This window comes from Toxotes jaculatrix, chromosome 3 (genome assembly GCF_017976425.1).
Source record: "Toxotes jaculatrix isolate fToxJac2 chromosome 3, fToxJac2.pri, whole genome shotgun sequence".
Taxonomy (NCBI): domain Eukaryota; kingdom Metazoa; phylum Chordata; class Actinopteri; family Toxotidae; genus Toxotes; species Toxotes jaculatrix.
This window is the reverse complement of record NC_054396.1, coordinates 19,504,273-19,518,249: the sequence shown is the minus strand read 5'-3', so window position 1 is coordinate 19,518,249 and position 13,977 is coordinate 19,504,273. Positions and strand designations below refer to the sequence as shown.

Genomic DNA, 13,977 nt, shown 5'->3' with positions numbered 1-13,977 from the left:
TGAAGTAAAGACTAAAATAAAAGCTATTATTTTTTGGTAAATTACAAAATGAATTAGATACATTCACCCATAATGTAGATTGTTTTTGTGAAACTGTACCAAACTGTGCAGATGCTAAAAGTTATTCTGTAAATTGAATTTTGGAATCACATGAGTATCAGGTAACAGGTGGATAAATCAGGATATTGAAATCAATCAACCAATATATGGTATGTTGGTCATGGTGTTTGAGGTAATTAAGAAACACTGCCTGCATTACATTACATTGCATGGAATGGCCCTCTGAAATATCTGTTATAATAACTGTTTGTGTTGTTGATGAACTGATGAATTGCCATGAATCCTACTGACTTCCTCTGGTGCCATCAGCAGATCATATTCTATGAATGAGGTTGACATTTTAGGTTTTTATTGAAATATTTTGACAGCAATTGGAAGGACTGCAATGGAACTTGGTGAGACATTCGTTGTCCCCAGAAGATAAAGCAAAAAACAAAATTGTTGGATCCATACAGTTAAGTTAAAAACTGAATATAAGGCGAGATATAGTTATCAGACTTTTTTCAGTCTACCAAATACTGGTATTGCTATGGACCTGAAAATCCTGTTTTCCTCTGTTTTCCATAGCTATGGACCTGAAAATCCTGTATGGATCAGGCTGTATTCAGTAACATTGCTTCAACAGATATCCTTACACATCTGTATCAGTTTCCTTGTTTTAACTCAATGTTTGTTCAAATAGACTTTTTCTGTGTATGCTCACTACAGAAAATTGCTTCCCTCACAAAGCATTTAATATTACAGCCTTAAATTTGTATTTTTACATATTTTTACCAACACAAACAAAAACTTGGTTAAGACTGCTATTTATTGCAGCACCAGGCAATTAAGCCCTGCTTACCTATGTACATCTGTGAATAACGAAAATTTCACCGCAGGGTTTTTCCAGTGTGTTGATATGAATAACAGCTGTTGTCATTCTGTATTGTTCGTCATTACTCATCACTGAATTATCCCATTTCTTTTCAGATTACAACACCAAGCTTCCCAGTAGTGGTGAAGATCGGACATGCCCACTCTGGAATGGGAAAGGTAAAGTGGCAACAATGCTCCTTTCATTTTACAAATTGCCAGACCGATAAGGAAAATTAATTGAACACTATTACAATTACTTGCTTAGTTATTGATATGATGTAATGATACAAGCATCAGGCGAGGTTTTTGTCTTGTTTAAATTGAAGACAAATACTTGTAATAGGAGAAAATAGCTGCATGTTGAGAGTGGAGCCGACCCATTAAACTGTTGAGTCATTTGACAAATTGCCGTTTGGAAGTGGTTTAAAATCTCTCTTTGCTCCCAGAGATAGTTGAATTGTTACACTGAGCACCATTACATCTGAACCCCCATCGTTTGTACTGTGAATTACGTTCTCTGACATACACCACCACCACTTAGCATCCATTCTTCATCCTCTGTTTTCCTCCTATCTGACTTTCCTTACCTGTTCTCCCTTTCACAACTGCAACACATCTTTTTATATTCTCCATCAGTCCATCTTTACTCCTCTCATTGTGCTGTTATTGACCGACAACTGTGTTAATATTTTCTGGGTGAAATGAGAGTGAAGTGTTTATCCTCTTTCTGCTGCTCCTCATCGATCCACCGATCTGATGTTGTGTTATCATCCTTTCTGTGCGTCTAACTAGGCCTCTTATCAGCCTGTAGGCTGCCTTTTTGCCTCCTTTTATCCCTCCATCTAGTCTGTATCTGCATTTTGAATCCCACTTTTTACTTTTTATTGCTGCTGGTGCTTCCCCTCAGGAGGAATAGTTTGAGAAAGATAGTAATTTATGATAAGTACAGGGTGAGAGCACTAGTACAACAGTTTCCACTGTGCTTTTTGAGGAAAGTGGTCCATGTGACTTCTAGGACATTGACAGCGGCTACTGCTGAGGCCATCACATAATTGTTTCATTTCTGCACTCCATACAGACCCAGATCTTTGATTGGGTCTGTATTATTGGTGATTTGAAAGTGCTTAGACAATATCAATTCTCAGAATGGTTATTGCTGCAAACTGCCTCCTCAGTTTAATAGCCAGCCCCTACTTTACATAAACAATATTTCTTCATGTATTATTCCTCTGTAGGTCAAAGTGGACAACGTGAGTGACTTCCAGGACATTGCAAGTGTGGTGGCCATCACTCAGACCTACTGCACTACAGAGCCATTCATAGATGCCAAGTACGACATCAGGGTCCAGAAAATCGGCACTGATTACAAAGCCTACATGTAAGTGTGTTGTTCTTGTTTGTTAGCTGGGTTCAGGACAGAATTTCAGGCAGGCAACGTAAGGGCAACATACAGACATTTGCTTTAACAGAACATAACCTTAGAAACCTGAAATTTAAAATGCAGTTTAACATATCAGATATTTTTTTAAATTTTCATTCTTGTTGTGTGTAAACCTATATTTCTGGTGTGTAAACCTGTATTTGTTGTATATAAACCTGTAGCTCTCACTGTGAAACAAAAACCACGAGGTGATCAGCCTGATAACTTGCACCTGCACCTGTGCTTGTTTGCCTGACTGCACAATTTCTTGGCCTAAAGTTAGCGCTAAAACCAAAGCTCCATTGGTTACGGTTGTCTGGTTCTGTCTGCCTTTAATTTCCCATATTTATAATTTCTACAAGTGAGAGTGTCTGTAATAATTTAATGCACAATTTCCTCTTCTTTTCTAGGCGAACATCTATCTCTGGTAATTGGAAGAGCAACACCGGATCTGCCATGTTGGAACAAGTAGCCATGACTGACAAGTGAGCAACGCTTCCACATTAGTGATGCTCAGGCTGTCCTGGTGTCACACATGTCCCTCATTTGTTATGTCACAGTTAGTCATAATGTACTCACGCAGCAGATTTATTCAGCTGAAAGAGGTTCACATGGGTAAACACACACATGTCTGGAAATGAGTTGATATTTTTAGTCGGCTGATGATGCACTGTGCATTTATTTTTAATCTGTATATTTGGCTTTGTGCACATAGAGAGGAAGCACAGGTTCTTCCTTTGAAGGCAAAGGAAATTTGATGTGTTTGCACCGAGTTGCTCGGCTTGTGGCTAAAATCTGGATTACAGACCTTTTCCAAAGCATGCATTTTGACTTGTCACAGCCGGTGTGGTTATTGACATTAATAATGTATGTATGCAGCTCACTGGCATGGCTTCCTGAGACACCCATATGGAACAGAGCCATCGTGTTACAAGCAATGTTACAAGCTACACATCTGCTTTTTCTGTCATAACAAGTCAAAATGTAGAGTATGATTGTGTGTATTGCAGTTGCTGCACCAACATCTGCATGGAGCACAAAACTGATGCATAAACGCCATAAGAAATATTACCAAAGTAGTAATTTTTCTTTTACAGTGTCAGATTCATCAAACAACTTTTAGCTCAGTGTGTTAATGCTTGATCGTTCCAAACCATACACCATAAATTATACAAAAACATTAAAATCAGCTTCTTTAATCATGTGACAGCTAGTGATAGGGTACAGTACAGTACAGTACAGTACAGTACAGTACAGTACAGTACAGTACAGTACGTCCAAATGTTCGATAAAAATTCATTTGGTGAATCTGACACTGTGGAGAACGGTAGAATACCTGCCCTTATAAAGTTAGATTATCCTTTGGGTCACTATTGATCTGTCTGTTTGGCCTTAGCTTGATTAGGTACCGATTTTTCCAGACAGCAGTTGAACGGGGCTCCATACAGACACTAGTACAGCAAAGCAAGACGGAAACACTACTATTATGGGCGACAGTCTACCCTGCCTGAAGCTAGAGAGGTTCTATAACAGGTTTACTGTCAGGTTAAATGCCCTGAGGAGCAACATTTGCACTACCATGCTGTGCTGAAGTGATGAAGTCAATATTATTGACAAAGGTGTGCAAGAACAAATTGTTTTACAAGCTCAATAAGATGGCATAGGGCACGAAAAGTTCTGTTTTCATTCTCAGTTGTGTTTCATACAGTAAAATAAATACTCTTCCTGACACACTTGGTGCCAACCATCCAGCATCTTCAAGACAGTTATTGTACAGTGTGATGTTTTTGTTTTGTTTTCTGTTAGAAGATTATAACATTTATGAGGCCTAATCCAGTCAAACTGCTATGTATGCTTCTCTTTGTGACAGGTATAAGCTGTGGGTTGATACTTGCTCAGAGATCTTTGGAGGGCTGGATATCTGTGCTGTCAAAGCCATCTGTGGCAAGGATGGTAATGACTACATTACTGAGGTGAGAAAAACACATAGAGATGGGAGGGAGGGTTGATAAGGCACTAAGTCGAAGAATCACAGTTTGTGCAGCCGCATACTGTATTATCTTTGTATTTACTGACTCCTGCCTCTTTTACTTTTGATAACTTTCACCATGTTGATATTAGTCTGTAGGAGCTGTATTTTATAGGAACACTACTAAGGTCTTTGAGTCTTTAAATTTAGCTCATGTGGCCTAATTTTCACTGTGGGGGCCTTAGAATGTCTGGCTAGGAATAAACTCATTAAGTCAAACCTGAATATTCATTAAGAGTTTGATAACTAACATCTGGAGATACTCCAAGGTAGGCCTGGCTATTCTCTATGGCTACACATCTCAATGTTTTCTCTAATTGTGTGTTGATGTTTGTTTATCTCAACAAACTGCTCTGTCTGGGTCTTTTTAAGCTTACCTGTCTGTATTTGTTTTTCACTCTCGTCTTTCCGGTATTTCTGATTTCATGTTTCATAGTCCTAAGTCTTGAAGTCACGACCAAAATGGTTGTAAATTACCCATTAATGTCAGAATGTACTTCTCTTCCTTTTCTTAAAAAAAAAAAAAAATCAAACACTGTGACATTTAGTGGTTATACCTCAGCCCTCAGCACTGAAAATACAAATAGTGGATGGGGCGAGTAGGCAAGTAGGAGATTGCATCAACATAAATACATACACTGGCAAAGCGTACGACCGTAAGATTGAGAAAATGTCACTGTGCATCTCACGTCGTATCTCAGTTATAGCTCTAGGTAACAGAAAACAGGACCCGATGCAGTCTCCGTGATACAGCTGGCAGAGTTAAATCTGAGCAGGCTGGTCATGAGTGGACAGGTAATCTTATTGCCCAAGGTTGTAATATAGATCTGTGCTGCAGTTACAGTAGCCAGGAAGACTTCGAGGGCAGCTAAGAAGCAAGTTCAGATGGGCTGTGGAGACTCAGGCAAACAGAATGAAACAGGCGTAGGATGATGAATGGGAAAAAAAATCTTTACAGACACAGGCAGAGAAGCAGAAAGACAGTTTTGCTCAGACACAGACAGGTTCATGGGCATGCTAAGGTCCAGGCTCAGACTGAGAGCGAGAGAGTGAAGCTCAGACAAAAGAGGACAGCTTAGGCTCAGAGATCTAGGTTCAAGACCAGAAACAGAGGCAGACTCGGGCTCAAACTGAGACTCAGGCTTAGGGAGAGAGACAGGTTGGGCTCTGGCAGAGAGGGGATTAAATAAAGAAGAAACAGAGACTCTGACAGAGGAACTGGGACTCAGACAGAGAAATGAGTTTAGACTCAAGCACAGATTTATATTCAGGCTCAGACAGAGAGACAAGTTCAGGCTGAGACAGATTCAGGTTTACAAATTTAGGTTTTGATTTATGAGTGTCAGATAGTGTAGCCCTTAATGCAAAAGCATAAATAAGCCTTCAAGCTCAGACAGAAAGACGGGTTAAAGCTCAAACAATGAAACAGGCTTAGGCTTTGATGAAAGAGACAAGTTAAAATTCAAACTCAGACAGAGACAAGTTCAGGTTAAGTTTTAGGTAGTGACAGGTTCAGGTTAAATCTTCGTAGAGAGACAAGGTTAAGCTTAGAGAGAGTGGATCAGACAAATAAGAACAAACACAAACTCTGATAGAGAAACAGGGACTCACTATCCCTCTTCCCGTGGAGTCTTAGGGCAGACAGGACTGGAGAAAAGGCCTTGGAAACCAATGAAAATGCATTTGTGCTCGGGGGCTGTGAGTTGATGTATAACATCAAATCTGACGAGCTTACAAATGATGCTTGAGGCTCAGGGAGGCTCTCCTTCAATGCACCAGGTAGGACATGCAGAAGGATGGCTTGCAGAAGGGCAATCAGAGAGATTCCCAAAGTGGACAGAGGCACAGGACTTTAAGGTGGGAAGCAGGTAGAAAGCCAGCCTGCAAGGAAGTTAACAGTTAGCTAGTGAGAAATGAAGTCCTAGAAGTAACTGGGCAGGAAATGGAAGAAACTGGAGAAGAGCTGGGAGACTCAGAATCTGGAGCAGGATTTGAGTGGCCAACATTTCTGCCAGCACAGGGAGCATCTTGACAAAACAGGGTTTGTAAGAAACAAGCTGGAGTTCTATAGAGAGAGCCGCTTCTCACTGCTCTTCACTGAATGCATTTTGGCAGTGAGTACAGAACCAGTCGGTGGTGCAGATCAGCTCAGCTCCCTCATCCATGGAGAAAGCTGGGTCAATTTTTGTCAAAATTCTGGTAGCTGGCAGAGCGTAGCAGGACCAAAATGTAGGCAGTGATACTGCACATATGGTTAAAGACAGTTTGCTATGTTTGAAAGTCAATAAACAAGCTTCCATTTGGTCATGGGCCCGCAGTTAAAACAGGCAAGTAAGTCCAATGGTGCCATCGCAGGACGATAGGTACTCAGACACACAGGTAACTGCTACTGGAAATGAACTGTAGATGATCTGGAAGCAAAGAGTTGTGAAGTGAGGTTTACTGTATAGAGAGAACAGGTAAGAGATCATGAGACTGGCCAGAGCAGGAAACTCAAGTAGGACAGTGAGTGGAGAAGTGAGGCATGACGAGGTTTGGAAAATTACATTATGATTACAAACCCCAGTGAGCGAGTCTAAAGCAGCAGTGGGAGGAGAAGGAGATGATACAGGAGCCACACTGACACGAACACCCAGTCACTGTTGTTTCCAAGCCACGTTTCCAAGCATCCCACATAAACTTTGACGCAGCCTGACAGTCAGAATTAAATGGTGGAAGGTAGATTAGATACTAAAGTGGGAAAAATGTGAGAAACGTGTCTCCCCGCTGTCATCTCCACTGAAAGATGTTTTGCAGCAAAATTGTTGATTGGCTATCCATTTATATGGATCCTAATTGCTCATTGAAATACATAACATCTCTTGTCTTGTTTAGCAGCAGCCTGGCAGCTACATTGATAAGACATGTGGTTTCTAAAAATAAAGACGATTACCATGTTTTACACAGAAACAGGTTGTCAATAAGTATCTGAATACGAGTGTGTTGAGGGTGATAGATGCATTTGTTTGTTACTGTATAAGATTGCTCCTGTCAGGTAGGGGGTGAAATAACAGAAACACATAGCAATGCAATCAATACAATTCTAACATCACAAATGGTACACACACACACACACACATATATATATTATATAAACTAAAATCTGTTAAAATCAGTCCAAAGAAGTTCTCAACAAATTGTCTGTGTAGGAAACGGTTACAGTCCAATAAGCCCAGCGATTAGCCATTACCATGCCAGCACTACTGAGCCCCGTGCCGTTTAACCTCTTTCATTTGTCCTGACTTTGTTATCCAGTCTGGGTCAGCAACATTTCAGTCAAGTCACCTTTTCAATAAAAAGGCACACATTATCTGACACATCGTCTGTGCCCTCTTTGTCCAGGTTGTGGGCTCATCTATGCAGTTGATTGGCGATCACCAGGCAGAGGACCGCCAGCTCATCTCAGAGGTGGTGATCACTAAGATGAACCAAGCACTGGCTGCCAGGTCGTCTAGTGCTTCCCGCTCACCTGCTCGCTCCCCTCAAGGCCAGAAGCCAACTACTGTGCAGCCCCAGCAGGTAGAAGCTGTAGGAAATGTTTTGTAACACTGCGTATTTATATTAGGCAACTTATAAATGAATATTTACAATAACACATGGTGATACGTCATACATAAATGCTTTAATTCTCCCTGAGAATAAATAGATGCTGGTTCTCTAAGGGGTACCGCACAGAAAAATTTGAAGCCATAATTTTATTTTAGCCTTTCAAAGTTCACCCTCTTACCCGCGATTGTCGTTCTTTTCCCCTCTCTCTGTTTCTCTTTCTTTCTTTCTGTCTTTCCCCCGGCCCCTCACTCTCTCCCAGAGTGCTGCCCCTAAGGAAGGACTGGCAGATCCAAACAGGACCTCAGGCCAGCGCCCTCAACCTCAAGGTTGTCTGAACACTGTTCTCCATTGTAACACAAGTGCTGCCGCTGTAGGGCCAAAGCATGCCTAGGAAACACTCTCTGAATCAGCTGTGAGACAGTTCACTCTGAGACATCTTAAAAGATTTTACTGAAATGAAGTGTGTTTTAAAAATGTATCGCCTTCACTGTCAAACCAAGCACTGCCATTAGTGGAAATAGGTTATTTTTTGTTTACTCTTAATTAACTTGAAGAATTAACAGGAATGACTATGTGGTTGTTTTTAGGCCACTGAGTTATGTAGGATTTTGACTCTGACCTAAGATGTGTGCAAAAACATACTGTGAATACAGAGATACCCCGTATCCCAGACTACCATCACGGGTAGTATGAACATGATGCTTCAGTCCTCTGGGGCAATAAATGGGGAATGTTGTGAATAGTTCACAAACATTTTGGAAAACACACTTACTTGCTTTCTTGTCAAGAGTTAAGTGAGAAGACTGAGACAATTCTCATGTCTTTACTGTAAATAGGGAGCTATAGCCAACATCTGGTTGGCTTAGCTTAGCATAAAGACTGGAAAGAAAGGGAAACAGCTAGCCTGACTCTGTTCAGTGGTCATCTCATTTGCTTGATTCATTCAAAACCAAAGTGTAAAAATGACACGCTGTGGTTTCATGCATGGATGTGAAAATCAAACTGGTCGCCTGGCCACCACACTGTGATGACAAGTCTGGCACATGAGCCACAATATGTCAGTTTTAAACTTGAGTTCTCATACGAATTAAACATATAAAAATAAAACAGGTTAATTAGAGAGGTTTACAGGTGAAGGTTTCCAGTCTTTGTGCCAAGCTAAACTAACAAGCTGCTGGCTGTAGCTTCACATTTACTTTGCAGACATGAAAGTGGCCTTGATCTTCTCATCTGTCTTCTGGCAAGAAAATGGATGTGTGTTCCTTTAAGAGTAAGACCAGTATGTATTTTGTCTGCAGCTTTATCTCTGTTCCTTGAAGGTAACAGTGTACATTGTCATTGCCTCAAACCAATGCACTGGTATCATGTGGGGTGCTGACAGTGAGGATCGCTGCTGTAGCGTGGGTCTAAAAAAAAGAAAGAAATAGTCCTCCGCTGTACTTTTTTGCCTTTTATCTCTTCAACTTGTGACTTGCACTTGAACTAACAACAATCAAATGTACAGTACAGTGTACTTAACCAGCATGTTGAGTTTAATTGCAGCCATAGCTTCTGTGTTAGCACGGTGATGTTTATGCTCAGGGCTAATGTGTTAAAACTAAATGTGCTGACTACAAGCACTGGTAAAACCGCGCAGAACATGGTAAATTAACAAAGCCATTATTAGTAGAGTTGTTCTGTTTGTCAGTGAGTGTGTGTTTGCATGTTTGTTCATTAAGGTTTTTCATTTTGCATGGATGTGTGCAAATGCTTGTTCTCCATGTGGTCTTTAGTACATTTGTGCTGGTTGTTCCAGGAATGCCAGCTTTTTATGTTTTGCAGGAATTGTTAGATATTAACATGCGCCTACGGGGCCAAGATGTGTCCAGTTGCAGTTTATTGCAATCCGGCCTTTCAAAGGTAATATTTTAGCAATGATAAAAATGGTTGGATAGTGTCAAACGTGAGCTTATTTAAGGTTTTGGTCAGCTCAGTTGGGTTTCTGTGGTTAATGCTTGGCTTTTGAATATTTTTTAAATCATGTACATTGTTATGGTGAAAATCAGTTAATGGTAAACTAACTTCCCTCTGTCAAGCAACAGAACCCTCTTTGCAAGATCTGAATGTTTTGTGAATAACTGCTTGGTGTTGTCTTTGGTTGTAAATTAACTGTGATTGTTCTGTTTTGGAACACATGAGACAAGACAAAGTGGCTTTATATGGTACACAATACATATTTTTCTTGGCAATTACAAAATTCTGGTCATGTGTTTTAATGAAAACTTTCAAAGAAAAGAAGCATCTTTTTCTTTCTCTGCACAATCATCACTTATTTGCTTGGATCCAGACTATTGAATTGCTATTATTTGATGTTCATGCGTCATTTGGCCACAAATATTACCAGGTTTTTCAATTTCAGTATTTCCTGATTCATATAAAGAAATTTTGTTTAGTTTCAAACACAGTTCAAGACTTAATTAGTTTAACTGCCTCCTCAGATAAAAAAAAGTCACCCAAGTGAAAATAAAATGTAATAGCAGTCAACAAATATGATGAACACAGATATATAATGAAGCGAGATAAAAAAAAAAAAAACAAAGTCCAAGCAAACTAAAAGAATGTGTTATTCAAGGTTTGCATCCAAGCAAATTTTTTACTGTCACCCTTTACAAATTCTGTTTGTACAAATGGTATTTTCTTTGATTTTTATGCGTCGTGAGTCCCAAGCAACTTTTGGGATGCTTTATGACAAACTCTGATAAAACGTAAGACTCATGGCCATTTAGCTGTCTGACAGCAACGACTCTCTGAGAATGTCTGGGATGAATTTTCATGAAAATTTTGTTGTGGTCATAGCACATGATCATGCATATTATGTCATTTAAAATCAAAATAATATACAGTAAACATAAATTAATTACACACTTTGCAAGCTGTCCTCAAAGAAACTTAAAGAGTTTTTAATATATAATTTTACATACTCAACCATATTCCTGCATCCAGGAAAGTGAATTATCAGCAATTGGAAACTCATCCCTGCCTAGTCATTTCCTACTCAGCATGTATAATCACTTGTTTTCTTTTGTGTTGCATGATAGGTTGCTGTGTTTGAGTCACTGAGCTGTTTTATGCCAATATTCTCTTTTGTTATCATCTCTCCTCTTGTTGTTCACTTTCTCTCATTTCCACCTCCGTCTTTTTCCTCTCTGCTCGCTGTCTCTCTTCACCACCATAATACCTCCTAATGGTCACGTGAGTTGGAACAACTAACCCTTGGCATGAATGGCAAGTTGCCACACCTTCTCCTAACTGTTGATCTGTCGCCCCCTGCTGGTCATTGCAGTCCAAACATTCAGAGCCTGCTTTGCCCAGTCTGTTCTTGACAGATGAGTTGGTTTGAGGGTTTTTATGAATGAGAGAGGTCATCATGTGAATGGGCATGTTTAGACTCAAGCTCATTATCTGTATCATGTTCTGCTTTGGTCTTTGGTGAGTGTTACAGACGCCTGGTTTTCTAACTGCTGCACCAAAACAACAGGTGCTAAATTTATAAAATAATAATGCTCATTTATTAATTTCATTTCCTCTCCTTTTGCTTTTTTTGCTTTTCATTCCTCTATGTGTTATAAAGGTTTTTTGAACAATATCCTTATTTAATTATCTTATCTCCATCTTTTAGGTGCGCCAGTGAAATCACAGAGTGTGGACCCATCATCAGAGTCAGCTAAGAGAGCATCTGAACCAGTACCAAAGCCTGGCCAGGCCCAGAGACCCGGTCCAGGCCCAGCCCAGAAACCATCCCAGGCTCAGAAGCCAAGCCCGGTTCAGAAAGCTGCCTCAGTCACAAAACCTCCAGTGCAGAGGCCTCCCCCGATGACGAGAGCCCCATCTGTCACAAAGTCAGCCCCAGATTCTGCTTCCATCCCAGCCCCAGCCAAAGCTTCATCATCATCCCCAGCTAAAGAAGCAGCCGCGGCAGCTCCAGGCTCTCCTCCAACCAAAGCAGCAGCAGCTACAGCTCCAGGCACCCCTCCTGTCAAAGCTCCAGCCCCATCTTCTCCCTCAGTTTCAGCTCCTACAACAGAGCAGCCCAAGCCCCAGCCTCAGGGCTCCCCATCCCCAGCTCCTGGCAAACCGAAAGAGCTTCCCCCCAAACCCACACCACCTGCAAAGCCCATCCCACCTGTACGCAGGAATTCAAAGCCGCAGCTCCAGCCAAAGCCACAAACCCCGCCTCCTCCCAAAGCTTCACCCAAACCCCAGCCTGCTGCACAAGCCCCAGCACCCACTCAGGCCTCTGATGCTGCCTCAGCCCCTGCCCCAGCACAGGTTCAGTCCCCAGCCAAAGCCAGCCAGTCCCCGCCCAATATCCAGTCTCCAGCTAAGGCTCAGGCCCAGACCAAACCAGCCTCTCCCTCTCCGAACCCCGAGTCTGCCCCAGCTGAAGCAGCTGCGGCCCCTGCTGAAGCCCAGGCCCCTGTGGAGGAACAGCCAGCATCCCAGCAAAAGACCCATCCTCTGCTGAAGTAAGAGCCATATTATCAACTCGCTGTTGATAATGCAAAGACATGCATTTCAATGGGCCATACTTTGTGTTAAGGATACAAAATCAATTATTATTCTGCTATAGAGAGAGAATTTAACTCCACATTTTGACGACATAATACCTAATCCTTCACAACCCTTAAATTATTGATGAAATTTCTGTTTTATAATATCTTATAATGTGAAAGTCCAGTTGGTAACCAGTTGAAATCATTTATTTGTAATGTTTCTCAAGGATTGTTGTAGAAATGTGTATGTGCCCTCTTATACATATCCCAGTCTGTCTTTGCCTCCTCATTTACCCCCTCACTAACTTTTAATATTCAAATACCCCTCTTTTCCCTCCCTTTATTCCTCTTTTTTCCCATCATCCCTTCCCTTCCTCACTCCCTTGTTCTCCTCCCTCTCTTGTTCCTCTCCTTCGCCCTCCCAGTAAGTCCCAGTCCCTGACCAATGCCTTCAACGCTTTCAGCGACTCCTCTTTCTTCCGCGGGGTCTCGAGCTCCGGAGGCGATGGCCAAGATGAGGCAAAGGCAGAGACCATTCGCAACCTCCGAAAGTCCTTCGCCAGCCTTTTCTCTGACTAGACACAGCCGAACCGTAGTTAGCCCCTTATTGATTCTGGCCACCCCACCCCCTTTTACCTATGGCCAGTGCTGACTTGATTGAGATTAAATGTGAACCAGTCTGAGATAAACTTTGTGTGTTAACTGTACTGTATTCCCTCCATCCCCGGTCCCTCTTCTCCTCCACTTTCAGCTTCTCTGTGTGAGTGACAGTGAGGCCTGGTGGGTTGGATGTTCAGTGAATGATGCTGTGGCAGTAAATGGACTGAAGGAGTTACGTCATTGAGATGAAATAGAATAGATAGAATAGACTGACAAAATCTTTATTTTTTCCCCAGAGGACACTTAAAGAACACTTTATGAAGTATATGAAAAGTATAATATTCAAGACAACAGATGTATTGTACATACAATATATATACAGTAAATAAATATAAACATATATAACTATAAAGGGAGATAAGCCAATATCTAAAAAACAAAAAAAAATCCAGTAGCACTTTTCAATTAGCTTTTGTCAGTGACATAACTCTTTCACTCAGTGGCTGGATTTATGCACATTTTAAAAAATAATCAGATATTTTACATTTGATGGTTTCCCCCACAGTGAACCAGTTCCTGTCAGTAAGTGGACGTATGTGATTTAAAAAAAAAAAAAAAAAAAAATAATAACCACTTCTTTAAGGATTTGTTCCAGTGTGAATCCAGCCGTTGTGTCTCTGGTCTTTGGCTACTGACTACTGGGCTCGTCAGTGCTGCCCTTTTTTCGTCTACAAGCCTTGAGATTCGTTGTCGTGTGAGGGAGTAGGAAATATGTGTATGTTCATCTGTGTTCAGTTGTTATGCATGGCTCCTCCATGTGGTTCGGTGTGACTTTTGGAGCAGAAGGGAGCTCTATCAGTGTTGAGTTTTGCCCTCCGTTGCCTCTCTCTCTC

The 13,977-nt window shown here is 41.2% G+C and overlaps 1 protein-coding gene across 1 annotated transcript in view; it reads left to right on the top strand.

Annotated features, from left to right (window-relative positions):
- The window catches only part of syn2b (synapsin IIb), a 69,935-nt gene extending 56,872 nt beyond the window's left edge, over positions 1-13,063 (top strand). Inside the window, exons 6-13 of the mRNA XM_041033792.1 lie at positions 1,030-1,092; positions 2,151-2,293; positions 2,746-2,820; positions 4,206-4,308; positions 7,746-7,922; positions 8,212-8,278; positions 11,611-12,457; positions 12,910-13,063. Of these exons, the coding sequence (XP_040889726.1) occupies positions 1,030-1,092; positions 2,151-2,293; positions 2,746-2,820; positions 4,206-4,308; positions 7,746-7,922; positions 8,212-8,278; positions 11,611-12,457; positions 12,910-13,063 (1,629 nt within the window). The remainder of the gene's footprint in view (positions 1-1,029; positions 1,093-2,150; positions 2,294-2,745; positions 2,821-4,205; positions 4,309-7,745; positions 7,923-8,211; positions 8,279-11,610; positions 12,458-12,909) is intronic.
- The last annotated feature ends 914 nt before the right edge of the window (positions 13,064-13,977 follow it).